Consider the following 19,946-nt stretch of genomic DNA (forward strand, 5'->3'; position numbering starts at 1 on the left):
CCTGCGCCCTCCCAGCCGGCCTCCAAGCACCCCCCGTGTGCCTAGGGAGGCTCACAGTGTGGGAGGTGCCTTTCCCTCCAGACGCCTGTCCAGGCGGACCTCCGGACCTCCCTCCCTCCCTGCGGGAGAATTTTTGGGGGCCACGCCCGCCCCTCCCACCGTGTGAGGCACGGGCACCACCCTCCCTTCTGGGCCCTTGGAGCACGGTGCTCGCAACCTCATCCTGCTCTGAGTTCCTCTGACCTTGGCTGCTGGCTGGCGTCTGTCCCTACTGAGACCCGGCAGATTGTCCATGGTTGTCTGTGAGCTCACAACGTGGCCAGTCCAGCTCTGAGGCCACTGTAGGGAAACGGGCCTGAAGTCCACCGTGATCTTGTGGCCAGCCTCATGCTTTGTCCATGTCAGTGTTTGCTGCCAGGGCTGGCACGGGGTTTGGCGCTGGGCACAGACACGCTCATATCCAGCCTGAGTTACCTGGGCTGCTGCAGAAGGCCTGGGTGGGACTCTAGGCCCTGTCCCCGTCCCCGGACTACTGTGAGTCCCTTGGGCTGTGTGACCTGGGGCGGGTGCTTAGCTTCCCTGGACTTGTGTCTCAGAGCAGAGCAGGGGTGCGCGGGTCGCGCCTCAGAGGGCGTACGAGTCGGTTATCTCCTCGCTGCCGGGACCGGTGACAGAGGACCGGCCGGACATCGAACGGGACAGCACTTGCGCCTGGTAGGGGACAGAGGACCGGCTGGGGGCCCAGGAGCTGTGGCCCTCTGAGGTGTAGCAGTGGGCAGAGACGGGGCTTGGCTGGAGCTGCCCCTAATCTGGGCACCCTCGTGTCACAGCCCTGGGATGGGGGTGTCTCCTGCAATTATCTTAGACCCCCTGGAGTTAAGGGAAAGGACTCAAGGACCTGGGATGGGTGTGGGGGGAGGACGGCTGGATGGGGCCTGGGCAGAGCAGGTGTCCCCCCTCAACACCTGGAGGCCATCTGCTGTCTCGCCCTGAGGGGGACCAGGGTCAGGGGTCTGGGGAGGAAGGGAGGCCCAACTGCAGTCTGGTTAAGGAGCCTTTCATCCCGGTGGATGGGTGAGGTCATCACTGCGAAGACAGGGAGTTTGAAGACCTGTGTCCGGCCTGGTCGTCAGGGAAGGGGGCCCCTGACAGGGAGCTGTTTCCAGAACATGAAGGGAGAGGGCTTGGGAAGCCTTGCTGTGGTTCAGCAGCGTGTGGCCTGCGTGAACAGCCCATGCTGGGGTGTCAGGCCTGGGGGTACACACCGGGCCCTGTCCTGCGGCCTCCTTACCTGGGAGGAGGGAGACGTGTGTGAACACATTGTCTAGCTCTGGTCAGGCCCTGTCATGTAATGGGGGGCATGCTGTGGGGGCACCCACCCAGGACGCTCTTGGCTGCCCCTGTCTTGGGCATGGTCCCTGCAACGCCAGCACAGCCTGCATGAGAAACCTTCCATCCAGAGAGCAGCAGACGCCTGGAGGGACAGCCTGCTTCGGACCTGGGCTGGCGTCCCCCGACCCACCTGGCCCCTACCCTTCGAGGGCGCTCGGTACACAGGCATCACGTGTGTGCACGTGGGGGGGTGGGTCCCTGGGGGATGTGCCCCCTCCCCTCGGTAAGCAGCAGAGTCCTGGCCGGGGCTCCAGAACATAGGAGGGGGACTGGGGAGACCTGAGCCTCCTCTCCGCACTCCCTGGGCCGTGTGACTTCCAGTGAGTCAGACAACCTCTCTGAGCTCCATTCTCCTAACTATCTGATGAGGCTAGATGCTTCCCTGCCCTCTTAGGCTGTGACCACAGCGCGTTTCCCTCCGTTTTCTTCTGCAGGAGAATGACTAGAGGTGCAGGGTGGATGGCTGGGGGTTTCCAGGCCCCCAGGGGGACCCCAAAGCACCGAGTTTCCCGCACAACAGCCTGGTCTGTCCTGAGCCGATCTTCACAGTCGTCAGTGACCAGCTGGTGGGGGGCTAGACAGTGAGTTCGCCTGTTCTGCCCACCTTCCCCCCGCAGCATGTCAGCACTCGGGCGTCGCTTCAGAGCCAAGGGGGGGCCCTCCTGGCTGTCCTGGCTGTCCTGGCGGCGGGGGCCCCCAGGGACCTCCCTGTTCTCCGGGAATTGTGCCTAGAAAAGCCGATAAAGTGAGACGCCGCTGTCTGCCGGGGGTCTCCTGCTCGCCCCAGGTCTCGGGGGGTTGGCAGCTTTCCGAGCTGACTAAGCCTGCCCCTCGCTGGTGTGTTTTGGCGTGAGCTCGCCAGCCCCATTCCTGATGCGAGCCGGCACCCGCGCCCCAGGGCCTGGTGAACTCCTTGGTCAGATTAAAAATGGGAGGAAATGTGGAGACGCACGTTCCAGGGCGGGTCTTGGGGAATTTGAAAACGGGACCCCGGCCTGTCAGCAGTTTCTTTCTATGGAGAAGCAGGGAGTCGACATGATGTGGGGGGGCGGCTTGAGAGCCGGAGTCCCCGCCTCCGTGGAGGGGCCGCGTCGGCCTCTCCCCCCGCAGCCAGCGGCCTTTTGGCGGAGGGAGCCTTGGGCCCTGTGGGAACAGCTCCCTGCCGTGGGTGGGTCTGGAGCAGGGCTCTCGACCTCAACTGGCTCCGTGTTCTAGCACGTTCCAGAGCTGAGGTAGGCCTGTCAGGTGGTTTGGGGTCATGTGCATTCCTTTTCTCAAAATTGCCCTCCGGTTCTGCAAGTGGGATCTTTGTGGGGATCTCTGGGCCCGCAGCCCTGGCGTCCCAGGGCAGAGTTAGGCATGCGGACTCTCAGACCCGCCAGTCGGAAGCTCTAGGGTGCGCCCCCCCCGCTGTATCCCACGAGGCCCTCAGGGGCCAAGGGCGTCAGGTGTCCGGGGAGGGGGAGATGCTATCTACCCTGGGGACTCGGACAGAGTCAAGGCGGGACCTGAAGGAGGAGGTGATCGCGGCCCCCAGGTGGCCTGTTGGGAGGGGGGCTCGCTCAGAGGACATGTGCACCTGTGAGGGGCAGAGGCCAGGTGCTGGTAAACGACCCCCACCCTCACTGAGCCCCCGTGAAGCTCTGGGCCCCTGCGTGTGCTGGGGGGGTGGGGGGGGCTGGGGGTTGGGATATTGTTCTCTCTGGCTTACTCATGACCTTCCCCTGGTGTGCTTGACATCAAGCCAGTGGAGGGGGAGGGTTAGGCCTGCCCACAGGTGCTCAGAGGGCGGCGAACCCCACAGTGCACGGCTGGAGCTCACGCACCCCCTCGTTAACCACGGTCCTTGCTCACTCTGGTGCCAGGGTCCACACGGTCCCGAGGAAGCGCAGCCTGGGGCACTGGGCCCGCTGCCGCCCTCAGCGTTTTACCGTCAGTTGGTGTGGCTTTTTTGTGTTTCATTTTGGTGTATTTTTTTTTCTTTTTACTTCTTTTATTTTTATCTTGAAAATTTTGTTTGGTTTTGGTGTTTTTAAATGAAAACAGGCTCCCCTTACATTTCAGCTGGCCCCCTTGGGTGAAACAGCTCAATGAGCGCATTTAACACGCGGCTGCCGTCCAGGAGTTGGGGCTCTGGCGGGTGATGGGGTCCCTGGGGCGGCCTCCAGAGGTGAGAGGTCAGGTGGGAGGTGGGGCCGGGCTGGGGGAGGGAGCCTCTGAGTCCTGCCCTGGTAACGGTCTTCCCAGAAGCAGAGGCCGAGAGGATGCTGGTGACCTGTGTGCTGGTGGAGAGTATGTGCGCCCCCTCCCCCTCTCAGGGCACCTTCTTCTGTGCCCCCAACCCCGTGCCTTTGTGACGTCAGCAGCTCGGAGGCTCCACCTGGGACCGGGAAGCAGGGAGCATGCAGGGTGTCCCGAGTCCCATCTAGCACCACCGGTGGCAGGACACCCCACGCTCGGGGTCGGGGAGCGTCCCGGAGCGCTCCCTGAGGGGACCCTGGGAAGAACAGGTTGGGGGGCCAGAGCCCAGGGCCCAAGTGGCCCTCTGGGGATGTGCACCCCCGGGTATGCAGGCAGGAATCGCAGTGGACATCGCCTACTCCGCGAGCCTGGAGCTCACACCAGCGTCTCCCTGTGACCAGGTGTCCTGTGCGGCTGTGGGGTCATCCTTCCCTCCCTGGGCAATGCTACCCACCGTTGAGGTGCAGGAGGAGCCCCCCACCGAGACCCTGGCTCCTTTGCTGAGGTTGAGCTGGTGCTCCTGCTGGCCAGCGAGGTGGCCTGCGTCGCAGCAGGACGAGGACAGGATGGACACACACGTGAAGGACAAGGGCCCAGTGCAGTTTGCGGACCGGCCGCCAGGCCCAGCCTGCTCCTGGCTGTCCTCAGCTGCCCAGAGCTGCCTTATCTCCCCAGGCCTGGCTGTCAGCATGCGCGAGCACAGCCCCGCTTATCTGGGGGTGCCCGTGTGGGGAGCCTTCCCAACGGCACTTCTGCCCCTGTCGGCCGGCCTGCTGGGGCAGGGCCTTGTGGCCGCCTTCCCGCTGCCCACTTGTGGGACACAGGCCCTGGAGGGCTGCGCGTCCGTGAGGACAGTGGCCACACTGCTGACCCTTGGCATGTCCTCCCCTTACACCCAGGGTCCCAGCATCCCCACCAGACACCCGGCCGCAGCCCCCCTTGTGCAGGTGTCCGGTCCTCAGAGGGAGCAGCTGAGTTGCACAGCCAGCAGCGTGGGTCCCTGAGGAATGCGTGTGTTTACTTCAGATTGTGTCTCATTTTGAAACTTTTTAAGAGAGGAACGCCATGGAGAATACTAAAGCATTTGTTTATTTGTCAGCGAAAGTCAGGGAACTTTAAAGTTTCATCAAATACTCAGTTTTTCTTTTTATAAAAGAAATGGATGTTACAAGGTAGCTTTGTTCTGTGAGCAGGTCCCTTCCCCTCCCGCCTGCAGCCCACCTTGCCTTGCCTGTTGGTGACCTGGGTGCTTTCAATGTGACCTAGAGCTGTGTGTGTGTGTTTGTGAAGAGAGGCTCTCTGCGCCTGCTGGGCCGGCTGGGGAAAGGTCAGGTGTGGGCACGGGCAGGGCGTGCACCACGCATTCCTGATAGAGGGGCAGTAGCGTGCAAGGGGAGGGACCCTGGGCCTCTGTCCTGGTGACCGCCGAGACCAGCACAACAGTAGCGGGCAACGTGGTAGGACTGACTGTGAGCCGGGAGCTCCGGGCAAGCCTGTTTTACTTCCTGGAGCCGGATTTGTCCCCTGTGAAATGGGGAAAGGGGTGGGAAGACCCCAGAAGAGCAGGGGTGGCGTGCAGGGCTATCCAGAGCTGTGCCCACGTGCCACTGCCAGGAGACCAGCCTGCCAGGAGCCGCATGGGGCAGGGTGTCCAGCCTTCCCAGAGCACTGCCTCCCCGCGCTGCTGGGCCACACCTCCCCCACCGGCCCTGCCTCCCTGGGGCATGAATGGGGGGTGAATGGGGGAGTGATGCAACCGGCTGTGGGCCGCCTCCTGCCGGAAGTGCATTTGCATCTGCGCAGAGTGCTCGCCACCTGTGCCTGGCGAGGGGGGCCGGGGCCTCTGCGCCAGTACTGGCACACTCCCCCCATAAGGAAATGTGACGCTGTCTCAGAAAACCCCGGCCCCGCTCTCTCGCTGTGCTGAGGCTCCGGGAATCTGGTGGCAGGAAGGCACGGCCCCAGCCTGGGCTTGCCCTCCCAGGCCCTTCCATGCCGGATCCCAGCCATGTGGCCAGAGGAATCAATGAGCACAGAACTGAGCGCTCCCCTGGAATCCGAGGACACGGGAGTCCCGCTCCTTCTCCCCCTGCCCTCCACAGTGATGACCGTGGGGCTGCCAGATAGACCGCAGAGACCTCGGTCTCAGTCCTAGGTCTGCCCCTACCATGTTGGGGGCAGGGAGCCACTCTGAGCCTCCGTTTTCTCTTCTGTGTGGAGAATGGCAGTGCTGACGTGGCTGGTACAGGACAGCCATCTCCCTGCTGGTTCAGAGAACCTGGACCGAACACTCCTGGGGCCACACTGAAGGTCCCCCGGGCCGTCTGCCCCATGCACACTTGAGCCTTTCCTGGCCAGGCTCAGCTCCTCCTTCACCCCTCTGGTGTGGACACTGAGTCTGGAGCCCCACCTCCCTGTGGCAGCTCCTTTTACTACAGGGCCTGGGAGGGGCGGGTGCAGACCACGGCCCGGGAACCCGGGGCTCCTCCAGGGTCCACGCCGGGCTCAAACACCACTGCTCTTCGCTGCCCTGCCCAGCTCAGGGCACTCCTGAGTGTGTCAGCTCTGGAACGGCAGTGGCCGGTGCCGGACTCCGCCCAGCGTCAGCGGGAAGCACCGTGTCGGTGGCCGTGTCGGTGGCCGTTGAATCAGCCAGAGCCCGGGCGGTGAGGAACGAGGCTGGGGGGAGGGGCGCTATTAAGGCGCCAGTTAATTTCCTGGAGCAAAGAGCAGGTGGCAGGGTGAAGCGCCTGGGACAGTTCCTGTTCTCTTCTACCTGAGCTGTTGGATCTTACCCACTCATTAGGGCGGATTTATTTCTTTGGGCCTTAATTGCTCTAACAGTAAAATTCACTGGTTCACTGTAGTTGGGGAAGAAGCCCCCTGGGGTCCGCCAGTCCTGGGCGGGTTCTGTGTTGGGAAGAGAAAAGATGTGCAGACCTTTCCAGCGCTCTTACCTTAACTGCAGCCCTTGGAGAAGCAGTGGGTGTGGGGGGCTCGTGGAGGGGCCCTTCCGAGGTCCAGGCCCTGCGGGTTAAAGTCACAGAACCAGCCTCCAGGAAAGAAGGGCCCCGCTGCGCGCCCTTGCGGGTTTCCTAGTGTGAAAGCTCCCTGGCAGGTCGCCTCGAGCGGCTTCGGGAGGATGCAGCCCGGCGAGCTCACCCCTCCACCCCGTGCACCCCGGGCGTCCTCCCTCCCGCAGCAGAGCGGCCGAGCGCGCCAGCCACCACTAATGTGCTGGAAGGCCTGAGTGTTGGGGATTTGTTGCTTTTGTCTTAATGCAGTTTGGCTCCATCGGAAGTGGCCGCGACAATGGCCAGCTCCCGAGCTCCCTGCACCCTTCCTGCGTCTCCCACACACCCGCTGTCTCACCACACAGATGCCTCCGCTTCGGGTCAGGGCCAGGGGTCTCCCGGGAGCCAGGCAGGGCCTGCTTGTGCACATCTGGGCATATCGGTAGAGCCGGGCTTAGCCGCCCACCTGTGCCCCCCGACGCCAGTACCACCTCCTCTCCTGTCCCAGTCGGGCGACCCACTGTGATGGGTGTGATTTCCAGTTTTCAGCACATGTGGGTAAAATCCCCAGCTGGGTCTGCTGATGTATTGCCTCTTGCTGACCCCCTCCATTGGCCTGGCCTCGCCTTCAGTCCCCATTTCATGTGTCAGAATGGCCCCCCACGGTCCCAGCACGTGGTTTGTCATATGGATTTATGCTAACTGTACCTCACTTACCTGTTTCCTCTGTGGGATTCTAGAAGGTTCTGTCTGCAGAAAGGGTTTCCCACCTTGGGTAGGCGAGGTGGACTGTGTGGGCACCTAAGTTGGGCTGAAATGGTGGGAGGAGCCTGTAGGAAGGTAGGATTGTGTCTGTAACCTGCACTCTGAAGATAGGGCCCCAGCTGTGCCACAGGTGCAGCAGGGGTGGGGCGGGGCGGGGCTGTGGGCAGAGGCTGGCAGGGGGTTGAGATTCATTCATTAAAAGTTCTTTGTGGCACAGGGGTTCCTGGGGGGCTCAGTCGGTAAAGCGTCTGCCTTGGGCTCAAGTCGTGATCCCAGGGTCCCAGGATTAAGTTCCGCGTCAGGCAGTGGGGAGCCCTCTCCTTCTGCCGCTCCCCCTGCTCCTGCTCTCTCTCTCTCTCTTTTTCTCTCTCTCAAATAAATAAATAAAATCTTTGTGATAACCCAAGGGTGGGTGGGACTGTAGCTGTTCTGGGAGTCAAGAAGCCTGTTCTCAGCCTCTGGCCTTGAACTTGGAGAGCCCAGAGCAGAACCAGGCCTAGAAGCTGGGAACTGCCGGAGGCTCTGGGCTCCCCTTCCTGGGGGTGCCGGTGTCCCCTGAGGCCCTGTCCCGTGTCACTCACTGTTGCCCTCTGTCCACAGTGCTGCTCACGGCCGTGAACTGCTACAGCGTGAAGGCCGCCACCCGGGTCCAGGATGCCTTCGCCGCCGCCAAGCTCCTGGCGCTGGCCTTGATCATTCTGCTGGGCTTCATCCAGATCGGGAAGGGTGAGTGCAATCCCAGGATCCCCGTCCCTAAGTGCCCCTGCCCGGAAGGTTCGGCACTCCAGCACTCACAGTTTTACTTGAGCCGGTCACGCTGTCCGGCGACAGGCACTGACGTCCTTACGGAGACTGAGCAGCGAGTTAAATCCTGAGTGATGGGGAGAAACAGACCCACCCTGGCCCCTCCGAACCCCACTCTCCTACCCACCTGCGAGGGCGGGCGTAGGATGGGGACATGGCCATTTGCAGAGGGACCTCAGGGCTGCGCCTGGCATACGGAGAGTGAGGAGGGATGGAACTGTTACCAAGACAATCACACACGGGGGCCCACATCCCACGTGCATGTTTGATGGGGGGTGGCTGTCTGCCAGGGAGGATATAGGACCTCCCCCAGCCCCAGCATCTTGCCTGCTGACCCTTCCTGCGTGGGCCACCACCGTCTGACCCTCTAGGTCACCCATGCCATGGTGCTTGGTGGCAGTGTGTCATCTCCGTGCTGGGGAGGGAAGTACACGGTTTCCCCAGCGGGGGTGGTCTCTAGCTGACCTCACAGACCAGCGCCCCTCAGGGTGGTCCTTCAGAGTGGGTCACCACGGGGACGCACAGCCACGTGCACGCAGAGGACACACAGAGGCCCGGCTGGTGCCCCACAGCCTCTGTGATGGCCTCGTTCCATGTCCAAGCGCTCTCCAAGCCCTGGGGTGCAGGAAGGCAGCACCCGTGCCTCCGGCTTAGCAGGGTGCTGGTCGCCTGCTTCACGGAGTCTCGGGGTCAGTGGGAGAGCCGGGGCTAGGGCCGGGTCTGTGCCGCCCGTGGTCGCAGGCCAGCCCAGGGCTGCCCCTCATGCGCAGGCTTCTCAGGCCTCTGTGGGCGTCTTCCCCCCAGCCCCCATTCTGCACATGCAGGCTAGCTATGAGTCGAGTGGGTGGAAACCCTGCAACGGCCCCGTGTCTGCAGCGTCCTACAGGCTTCTGCCTGTGATACCCAGAAACCCATTCTTGCCGTTCTCGGCGCCCCTGCTCCCCTCCTGTAGCGGCCACGCAGGGCACCCCACTTTACAGGAACCCAGCGTCCACAGACCATGGCCCATGCAGGGGGGACGTTTGTGATTCGGGAGAATTGGGTGCCCGTGGGCCATCTCTGGGGCCAGAGAGAAGCCCACGCGCTGGTCTGCGTTGGCCTAGTAACACGGCAGGGAGAGTCGGGTAATTGAGGCAGACCATCTTTAGCGGACACGGCCCGGGTGTGAAGGCTTCTCACGTGGCCCCTGCCCCTCACGAGAACCCAGCACCCACGAGCTACGATCACCACCTGATTTCCAGACCCCTTTCTGGGGCAGGTGGGTCACTGCTTTGGGGGCCAGACCTCCTCCCGGGAGCTCGTCTCCGATCACCCAGGAGATCCTTAGTACCCTCCCGGCCTCAGGGGCGCCGACCAGGCAGTGCTGGGGGGTGGGAGCGGCCCCCAGTCGGGGCCGCTGCTGCTCCGGGGTTCCCACCTCACCCCAGGACTCCAGGGTCCAGCATCTCCTGGATAGGACCGTATCTTTTTCCTTATTCCTTGAGTTCTGAGGACCTGGTCAGGGCTTCCCTGTGCAGCATCGTGAGACAGGCCGGGCGGGACCCAGCGGGCCAGACTCTGTGCGGCCGGGAGACCTCTGATAGATCTGCTCGGGAGGGGATTCGCTTGGCCGGTCTGATTAGCCACAGACAGATGAGGAATGTGGAGGGGGTGACCTGACTTTTGTAAAAACACATTTCAGTCTGAAAAGCAAAGAGCTTTTGTTGGGCTGGAATACCTAATGTGTTTATGATGTTGATGCTGTTGAAAAAAACACCCCTCCCCGCCCCAGCCCCTTAAGCAGTTCCTTTCTGAACTCGGGATACAGTGCGGCGTCTGCAGAATTCTGCCTCCTGGTTTTCTCCAAGAGCTGTGTGTTCCCAGATGAATGCCTCCCCTTCTGGGGGACACATGGTTGTAAAGTGGACCCCCTTCTCCTCCAAGGAGTCTGTGGTCTGACTCTTCTTCCCTCGGGCATCCTGCCCATCTTCCTGGGTCCCCTTGCTGATGGCTGGCGGGAGGGCCTGGATCCTTGGTGCAGGGGCTCAGCTAGACTGCTTGACTGTCCCCGGCTGGGTAGTGTCACAGCACAGACCCCACATGCCCTGCTCCCCTAGGCTCTGAGTGCCAGTGTTCTGCCCCAGCCCACCGAGCACCCCGGGGGCCCGAGAGCTGCAGAGGGGGTCTGAGTCCAGCTCACCTATGGTCAGCCCCCAGGCCTCAGCTGGTCTCATTCCCTCGAGACCCGTGAGCTGTCTGCCCTTGTACTTCCCGCTGCCCTTCACTGGAAATCTGAGGCCCCGAGTGTGACTCGGTGCAAAGCCCTGACAAGGACTTGGCCCTGCTGGCCAGGGCTCAGCTCTGGGGTGGGGACACCAGACAGCGCAGAAACAGGAGAATTACAGACAGGCAGATGGGGCGCCAGCCCAGACCAGGACTGAGGGCGGGATGGGGGGTGCTGAAAGAAGGCACAGAGCTAGGGGGACAAAGGGGCAGCTCTGCATGGCCCCAGGCTGGGATCTTGGTGTGGGCGCGGCTCAGCTGCCCTGTGGCTGGGGGTGGGAGGCCGCCCTCGGTGTCGGGCATGCGGGCTTGGCGCCATGCAAGGTGCCTGGATTCGCTCCCAGCATTTTCAGGAGGGGAGACGGAGCTCAGGCCAGCGTTTCAGACCCAGTGGCTCCCATACAAAGCAGGGCAGGCGTCAGACGAGCTGGCAGGCGGGACGGGCGGAGGCACTAGAGTCCCCTACACGCCCGCTGCCTACACCTGCCTTTGTCCTTTGGTCTGTGGATTCCTTCTGTGTGTCGCCCCACAGAGACCATGGCCCCGAGGTCGGGCCGTTCCCAAAGCCAAGTAGGCGTTTCTCAGACCAGAGGTGGGAGTGGGGTGCTGAAGGCACATCCCTCTGCCCAGGTCCCTCCCAGAGGATGCACAAAGGGACCTTGTGGTTCTGCTCGGGCCGCGGCATCGGTGGGAGAGTGGTTTCAGTGCGGACCGCCCCTCGCCGACCGCCCCTCGTACAGATAAAATGGCCCGCGGAGCGCTGTCCGCCTCCCACGCCGCGTCTGAGCAGGATGTCCTCTGCTGAGGGAGGTCATGGCAGGCAGAGTCTCCATGCGCCAAGCCTGAGCCCTGCAGCAGCTTGCACAGGTTCACCCCGCTGCCGGGACGTTGGCCCCCAAATGCTGGGGGACATGGGTGTGGTTTGCACGGTGGGCGGAGGCTCCCAAACCCGGCCTTGATTATCTCGTAGGCCCGGGCACTGTCCCAGCATGATAGGGGCATCTCGAGCAGGGGACGTGTGGGAGACGGCAGGGCGGGAAGGGCGAGCCCTTGCAGTGAGCAGCACCGAGTGGCCCGTCGCTTCTCTTTGTGCTCCCGGGCCTGGCCTCCCCCGACGGAGACTTCAGGGCCCATTTCCCCAGGGCTGGGGTCCTGCCACGGCTGCAGGGCACTGCAGCGGGGACCGTGCAAGGCTGGGGTTTGGTTCTCTGCTTGGGGCAGCTGGGTCCCAGGACCAGGGAGGGGTCGGGCAGGGCCCTGGGCAGTGTCTGGAGCATCAGGTCACAGGGCTACGGAGGGAAGACTTGTCGTAAAGGGGCCATCGGGACTGGCGTGGTGGTTTTCCTCTGTGGTCGTTCTTTGATAATTTTTTTAGATTTGTTTGAGAGAGAAAATGTGTGCGGGAGAGGGGCAGAGGGCGAATTCCCAGCAGACTCCCCCGGAGCGCAGTGCCTGTTGCCCGGCCCCATGCCACGACCCTGAGATCAGGATCTGAGCCGAAATCACGAGTCTGATACTCAACCGACTGAGCCCCTGGGTGCCCCATTCTTTGGTCACTTTTACTAGAGGCCTTTCCCCTGGGCCCTCGCGCATCTGACTAAGTCAGCGCCCGGAATCGGGACAGACTGGCGATCACGTGCTTTGCTCCTGCCATCCGGCCTGAAAGCCAAGTCGGGGAAGTCGGGGCTCTCCCGCCGCAGCCCTCCGCCTGCCCGTGCCCTGGGCCGTGGCAGCCCTGGAGGCCTGTGCTGGGCACACTGGTTTCTCAGAGGTCTCTCGCAGCCTGCTCAGTGGGGAGAGGCCTCTTTGCAATTGGGATTTGAGATTCAAAGTAGAACTTGAGGCAAAGGAGCCCATTCCTCCGAGGGTCTAAAAGAGGGTCCCAGGGACAGGCGCTGGGCCAGTGAAGAAGCACCAACCAGCCTCCCAAACCCGGATTCTTGCTGCGGCACCGTTCCCAGACCAGGCAGAGACAGGACAGCACCGCATGCCGGACACGTCCCTCCGGGGCAGGGAAATGGGAGAGGGGAGCCCACGAGCCGGCGGCAGAAAGCCCCCTCCTAGCGTGCTGGGCTCTGGCTGGAGCAGGAGACCCGTCGCGGTGCTTTCTGCCCGAGCCCGTTAAGGGCACCAGTCACACACAGCCCACTCACCAGGTGGGACAGCGCCAAGGCCCCGGGGCCCCACGCAGGACAGCCCGTCTTACAGAGCAGGAGCCTGAGGCCAAACACCATTTACTTGGCCAGTGATGGCAAAGGCGGGACCCAAGGCCACAACTTGTCCCAGCCACGCCCGTGAGGCACAGAGTGGAGACCAGAGCATCTGACCCAGACAGAGTGAGGCCCATCGGTCTGTCTGCAGACAGTGTCCTGTTGTCCTCTCGTGGTTCTGGGTAACAGAAGTCCAAACATAGGGCCATACTCTCTCTGAAATTTGTTTGGGGGGGGGGGGTCCCTCCTCGTCTGTTCCAGCTTCTGGCGGTCCCTGGCCTTGTGGCTGTGGCACTCGGCCATCTTGGTCTCATCCCTGTGGCCCGTTCCTGTGTCTCTGTGTCTTCCAAGGACACTGGGGGGCTTCGGGGCCTACCCTCATCCGTGATCTCATCTTGTCCTCACCTTGAGTCCGTCTTCAAACCAGGTCACATTCGGATGTGCTGGGTTAACAGTTCTTGGGGGACCCTGTTCACATCTCGTGACATCAGTGACCGCCCCACAGAACCCCGGAGGGATCAAGTAGGAAAAGAAGCAGAAGCTTCCAGCATGGTGGACGTTCCCCAGTTTGGCGCTAGCTTTCTCACAGTGTCCCCATCCCAGGAGGGGTGCCCCAGGGCTGCTCTGCCTGTGGGAAAGCATGGCGAGGGGGTGGGGCCGTCCTGAGGTTCCGGGATTCTCTGCCATTGCCCCCAACTGCCCATCTCCAGATCGCGGCATAGACAGGCTCCCGGTGCCCTGGAGAAGCCGAGGTGAGTGTCTGACCAGACCTTCCCCCCTCGCAGAGGCCGGGTCTCAGGGGACACAGGCATTGTGGGTAGCCCTGGTCCTCCCAGTGTGGGAGCTGGAAGGCTGGCACATTCCACTGGTGGGAGGAAGGACCACTCCTGTCCCCACGTGCACAGAGCTGCTGCTGCTGCCTGTGGCTGTGTCTGTGGGACACGGGGCTTTGGGCTTTCCTGGACGGCTGCTCCCTGGGGCCTTGAGCTTTCCCACCCCCGTTACCCCGGTCTGCAAGGGGTCCCAGCAGGCAGGAGGCAGGCCCAGCTTCTGGCTTTGCGCTGACATTCCTGTTCCCAGAGGCCCTTCTGGGAGGGTGCGGTCAGGGGCTGCGTTTGGGGCTAGAATAGGCCGACATGAAAGGCCACGGGTTTGGGGGCTCCTGCAGTGCGGGCAAGCCGAGGGCCGGGACCCAGCCTCAGCTGGCGCGCCGCCTCCCCTTGGGGCAGCAGTTAGAGGTACCTCTGAGGTGTGCAGAGCAGGGGTGGTCCCAGGGTGCCCGCGCCCCCAGTCTTGGAGCCTGCGGGAGGACCTGCGCCGTGTCTGCCTGTCACCGTCGTTCTCTGGCCTGCTGTCGGGGATCTGGTAGCTTGGCACATGGTGGCCCTGGAGGACTGTCATCATTCATCTGTGTCTGAGACACCCCGTCAGGGGGCCCAGCACAGTCCGCGTGTCTGCTTTAGCAGTGGGAGCGGTGCCCGCGGGCCCAGCATTGGTCACCCATCTCGTGAGCACAGTTCTGCCCCGTGTCGCTGCCATCTGGGGGAGCCGTGCTGAGTGGCACTGCCTGCTCCCCCCACCAGACAGCCCCCACCCGGCCCTGACCAGTCCGCGTGTCTCCGGACACTGCCGCACGTGCCCCGCTGCAGCTGGCAGTGGGGGTGGGGGGGGATGTTGAGATCACACGGAGTCTCCACGTCTCTTCCACGCCGCACCCTCGCTCACCACTGCTGCGACGGCTGGGCAGCTGCTAACACATCCCGACACGGCGGTGTGGCCGTCTCACCCGCCTCCGGCTGGAGCTGGTGGAGACGGGCAGGCGGGCCCTCCTGCCAGCTCGCCAGGCCTCCCCGAAGACCACCTGCTGTTCAGGCTCCAGCCCCAGCAGGACCCCAGGATGGCAAGGGCGGGCGCAGCCACTGTCCCTGACCAGTCACCCCAGCCACGTGGCTCATGGAGCCAGCAGACCCAGTGCCTGCTCCTTGGTGCCCATCAAGAAGGAGGGGGCAGCGTGCTTGGCCGACGTCGGGTCAGGAGCCTGGAGAAGCTGCGGGTTTCCCTTCTGGGCTGGCGTCCAGCGCGGTCTGAGTCTGAACAAAGCCGGGAGCCCTGCTGGGGGTGCATGCATACCGCCCACTCAGGACAGGTCACTGTCAGGCCCCTTCCTCTGTCCCCGATGTGCAGTGGGGCACGCTGCATCTAGAGAAGGTGGCAGGGGGCGTGACAGCCCCGAGGAACTGGGCAGAGGGTGGGCTGGCGGCCAGGAGCAGTAGCCGAATCCTTGGCAGAGCTTTGCCAGCTGCCCCCATCCGTCTCAAATCCTCCGCACCAGGAGCGAAGCTGGGTCTGGGGACACTACGGGATCCAGGTGTGCCGTCCCTCTATGAGCCCGATGTCTGCTTTCCTCCGAGGGACCCTAGGCACTTTGCAGGCAGGAAGTGAGGTCCCAGCAGATGGCCCAGCACACTTGTCCTGGGAGGGGAAATCTTTGCGGGCTGTTGGGGGGGCCCTGGCCGAGGTCCCCAGTGAGACACTCATCTGTGTTTGGTCAGAGCAGTAGCATCTCCTCGGACTCGCAGACCCTGCAAAATCAGACTGTAGATCCCAGAAAACGCTGTCGTATGTCAGGAAGTCCAGTCGCTGCGTGACCGTCTCGGGGAGACGACCGTGTGTCCATGTCCCAGCTTGGAGCTGGTGGCCACAGCGGGAGTGGCACCTGAGGAGGACGTCATGGTTGCGTGGGACTTCGCAGGCTGAAAGCCCCTGGTTCTCACCTGCAGACCACAGGCCGCAGGTCCCACCTTGAACTTTGTCCCCGTCCCGGCACTGCACCCGCAGTTGCCAGGAATCCTGAGCGCCCACATCTCACCCTTCCTGTACCAGCCCGGGTGCTGGCCCCCGAAAGTGACCTCTGCATGGAGTGTCTCCGAGCCGCATGTGTGTGCACAGTGTCACTAACTCGGGGGTGGGGGGAGGCAGTTCTAACGACTGCACCTGCCCACGCATCTGCGTCACAGCGGAGGGAAGATCCGTAGTTTGAACCACACGTGACACACGCACGTATGTTCTAGTAGGAAGAGGGGCAGGTTCGTGAGACGGTCTTAGGTTCCAGACACGCGTGCGCCACATGTGAGGGGTCCTTCCGCAAAGCCTCCCGTGCTCCAGAAGCAGCTCTGGGGACCTGCGGCCCTCACAAGCTCCTACAGAGGGAGGGTGGTCTCAGCGGGCTCCCCAGGCTTTTAGGGGCACCTCCAGGAGGTGCCGGGTGGTGTAGACTGCACACGTGGTCCCCAGAAGGGAGTCTTCCGTCATGGTCCTAGATCCCACTGTGGGGATCCGGGGGCAGGTGGCCTGAGCCTCTGGGTCCCTGGCTGCTGGCCAGCAGAACCACGTGGACAAGGCCGTGGGGTGTGGTGGAGCTCTGCAGACGTGGGGTGCATGGCAGAACCTTCCTGTGGGCGCCAGCAGGAGGGAGCCGCGGGGGGCTCCGGGCACTCTCCTGGGTGCTGTTGAATGAAAGGTGTGCCGTCCTGAGCCCGCTCTCGGCATGGCCCCCACCCACCCAGCCTGCTGACCACTCTGTGACCAGGCAGTCTGAGGACCTGAGCCTCCAAGACAGGTCACATGCGGGCAGGGGGTGAGGGGGCGGCCGCCCCGGGGCCAAGCAGTCTATCCCGAGACCTCAGCCAGGTCCCCCCCCACACACACCTGTGGGGTCAGGATGAACAAGGCCGAGGGCGGAGTCCGGAACATGGAGGAGGTCGGAGCTGCTCTGAAGTGCAGGCTTCTACTGGGTGGGGTGACAGGGTGCGACAGCAGCTCCCTTCCTCAGTCCCCTCCACAAGCCCCCTCCCCTGCTGTCATTGTGTCCTGTTCCTGGGGTGACTGAGGCCCCTGGTGGGAAGTGTGGGAGACTTTGGGCTCCTGGGGGGGTCTGCAGATCCTGGCTTTGGGCTGGGGCCACATCCCTGCCTCACCCTGCGGTGCCTGGGCCGATGGCTTCTTAGCTGGCAGCACAGGGGCCTTCGCAGGCAGAGCCATAAGGTCTCTGTTAGAAACGTCCCCGAACTAACGAGCTGTCCACACCCGACCAAGAGTGCAGTCCCGCCCCCAGCTGTGTGTGCCTGGTAGGTGGCCACAGCCGGGTGGGCTGAGTGACCAGCCATGTCCCGTGTCCCTGCAGCAGCTGTCCCCAGAGCCGGGGCGCTGGGAGCACTGGAGAAGCATGGGGCTCGCGGGCAGTCTGGCCCCTCGTTATGGAGCAGGTGGTTCTGGGCCTGAGCATACTAGGCTGAGCGTCAGAAAGAGCCTGATAGCCAGGGTCCCCCTCAAGACCCCCATTCCCCTTCATGTGTGCCAGTGTGGGTGGTGGACCCAAACCACTGTCCCCTGAGACCTGGACTGTGCCCTTAGGTGGAGAAAGGGTCTTCACAGTGATATTTGAGGAAGCGTGAGACGGGACCATCCTGGTTCGGGATGGGCCCTAAATCCAGTGACATGCATCCCAGTAAGATAGAGGGGAGACCCAGCAGAGAAGCCACAGGAGGACAGGGGCAGACACTGGGGTGGTGTGACCGCACATCAGGGTCCCCTGGGCCGCTCCCGGTGGAAACGGTCAGCAGAGAGGTGGATGGAGCCCCACTGGGCCCTGCTGTCATCTGTCTGGGCAGACACCAAGGCTGCGATGCCCCCAGGGATGGCTGTCCGGGAGGTGCCGGCCCTCACAGCCCCATTACTTCATACCATCACCATCTCTGGGGTGGGCAGGTTCCAGGGACACATCTGAGTCATCGGCGAGAAGTTTCCTGCTGATGCTTGCCACCAGGTCACGCTGTGAACGCTGTCCCACTGCGAGGAACCTGGCTCTAGGGTCAGCAGCCCAAGATCCTCCCAGCACGAAGGGGGCGCCAAGACTGCAGCCCAGGTGTCCCTGGCTCGTGTCATGGGCTCTGCGGGGGGTGTCCTCCGAGATGACCTGAGCTGACCAGCCCCACTTCTGCCCCGATGAACCCCAGGTGGGCGCACACGGGCCCCCACCTCCGCTCGTGGGTGTCCTGCCCCTCAGCACATAGTCCGCTGGGCTTGGAGTGATTGAGGATCTGCAGCACTGCCTCCTGCTCGCGGGGCGTCTTGGGGGCCGTCCGCCGGGTCCCCTGTGCCTGCTCGCTCCCGGCCCGAGTGTAAGCATGGGAGTGCTGGCCGGGCAGTTCAGCAGGTGCATGCAGGTTGCTGCCGTGGAAAGCCTTCACCCCAGCGTTTCTGCTTGTGCCTGAATTTTGCTCCAGGAACGTTCCAGAAGTTGCGGCGTGACCTCCTTGCAGTGCTCTCTAACCCAGCATTCCTTTCTGTCTGTCGGGCCTTTGCCAGGTGACATGTCTAATCTGGATCCCAAGTTCTCGTTTGAGGGCACCAAGCTGGACGTGGGGAACATCGTGCTGGCATTGTACAGCGGCCTCTTTGCCTACGGGGGATGGTAGGTTCTAGAATGTCCAGGTCTCTGGGCTTGGGACACACCGGCTGGGTGGGCCCCCAGGTGTCCAGGAATCAGGTCTCTCGGCCACCCGAGGGCAGTTCTGGGGAACACAGCCAAGGCCGTGGAGCTGCTGCTAGCCCTGCGCGCCCTGGAGAGGCACAGACATGCGCCCGTGCAGCCGTGGGCACTGCTCATGGCGAGCCCGCTTCCTGCAGGCGGCCCGCTGCTGACCGGCGTGGAGCACTCAGGCCCCAGGTGCTGGGCTTCGTGGTTCTTGACCGCGCCCCACCAGGAGCGAGGTGCCTGCCTGCAGCTCTGGCTGACGCCTTCTGTCCCCTTGGGTCCCCAGCCGTGGCCTCTGCTCTCGGGGTAGGCTGTCCTGAGCCACAAGAGTGGCCGCGGTGGGCGGGCAGGCACAGAAGGTGCCGGAAAGGGTCAGGTAGCAGCCAGGGAAGCCGTGGAACCAGCTCCATGTGGCAGCACTTTCCCTGCGGACATGGAAGCCCGTGGGGGGCTGCCCTTCGGGTCTCTTTCCCCACGTGGCCCGAGCCTGCCCGTGCGTGCTTGGAGTGGACGGGAAGAGCTGCAGGTCTGCGTGGGGCGAGGTGCACAGGGTTCCCCTCCCCCCTCGGGCCAGGCTGTGCCTCTGCCTCAGAGACGGTGCTGGCTGCCTGGGGCGGGGAATCAGACTGCATTGGAGGACAGGCCCCGCGGGGTGGGCAGTGCTGACTTCGCTCAGGCCCCGGGGCCCCTGCTGCTCACCAGTGGGGGGCCCCGCACATGGGTTGGGGATCCCCACTCCATGGGCCCAGAACAGCCAGGAGGGGCTCCCTTGGGATCGGTGTTGTTTTCCCTAAGCGTTGTGTGAGGGACGTGTGGTGAAATTCTGCTCTCAATTCTAGGAATTACTTGAATTTTGTCACAGAGGAGATGATCAATCCCTACAGGTACGAGCACGCACAGACTTGTGTTACCGTAACGCGAGAGGAGGAGGAAGCCTGGTTATGTCTCAGCCAGCTCCGGGCCGGCCTTGGAGGGGCAGGAGGGTCACTGGGGCGGGGTGCCGTCCTCACGGTGGCGGTGTGACCTGGAACCAGGCTCCCCCGCGGGCCCAGGGCTGGAGCAGCAGAATCCCTGGCCCAGGTTCACACCGCCGCCTGCCTGCCAGTTTCCAGCCCCTTCCACGTGCTGGCAGCTGCCTTCCCCGTGCACTGAGGCTCGGGACCCGGCCCCCCATGTGGTGGAAGGGGCACCCGCTCCTCACCGTCTGGTCCGGCCCGTGCCAGGCTGCCCTTGGATGACGTCCCCCTCCCCTTCCTTGCAGAAACCTGCCCCTGGCCATCATCATCTCCCTCCCCATCGTCACCCTGGTGTACGTGCTGACGAATCTGGCCTACTTCACCACACTGTCCACAGAGCAGATGCTGACGTCGGAGGCTGTGGCCGTGGTAAGATGCCACCCGAGCAGACCAGGCCCCTGTGAACCGCTCCCTCCTCGGGAGGGTTGAGTGGCGCTTTGCCACCCCCCAGAAAGAGTGGGCGCTGGCCCTTAACCCCAGGTCCCCCTGAGACTTGGGGGTCTGCCGCACACCAGGGCCCGGCCTCCCCCAGGCCAGGTGTGGGCCAGCGCGATGGAGCCGTCCGGGCGTGGGGGCCGTCTGGGCGTGGGGGGGGGCTGAGTCCCCGGTGAGCGACACCTCCAACCCTGAGCGCGGGGCGGAGCTGCTGGGAGCCTGAGCCTCCTGCACGGGCGCCGTGGACCCTGGGTTTATTGGATGTGGCATT

The 19,946-nt window shown here is 63.4% G+C and overlaps 1 protein-coding gene across 1 annotated transcript in view; it reads left to right on the forward strand.

The window, feature by feature from the left end:
* SLC7A5 (solute carrier family 7 member 5) overlaps positions 1-19,946 on the forward strand; it is a 31,664-nt gene that overhangs the window by 5,205 nt on the left and 6,513 nt on the right. Inside the window, exons 2-5 of the mRNA XM_047712466.1 lie at positions 8,013-8,138; positions 18,056-18,161; positions 19,064-19,108; positions 19,486-19,609. Of these exons, the coding sequence (XP_047568422.1) occupies positions 8,013-8,138; positions 18,056-18,161; positions 19,064-19,108; positions 19,486-19,609 (401 nt within the window). The remainder of the gene's footprint in view (positions 1-8,012; positions 8,139-18,055; positions 18,162-19,063; positions 19,109-19,485; positions 19,610-19,946) is intronic.

The sequence above is a fragment of the Lutra lutra genome, chromosome 17, assembly GCF_902655055.1.
Source record: "Lutra lutra chromosome 17, mLutLut1.2, whole genome shotgun sequence".
Classification (NCBI taxonomy): Eukaryota; Metazoa; Chordata; class Mammalia; order Carnivora; family Mustelidae; genus Lutra; species Lutra lutra.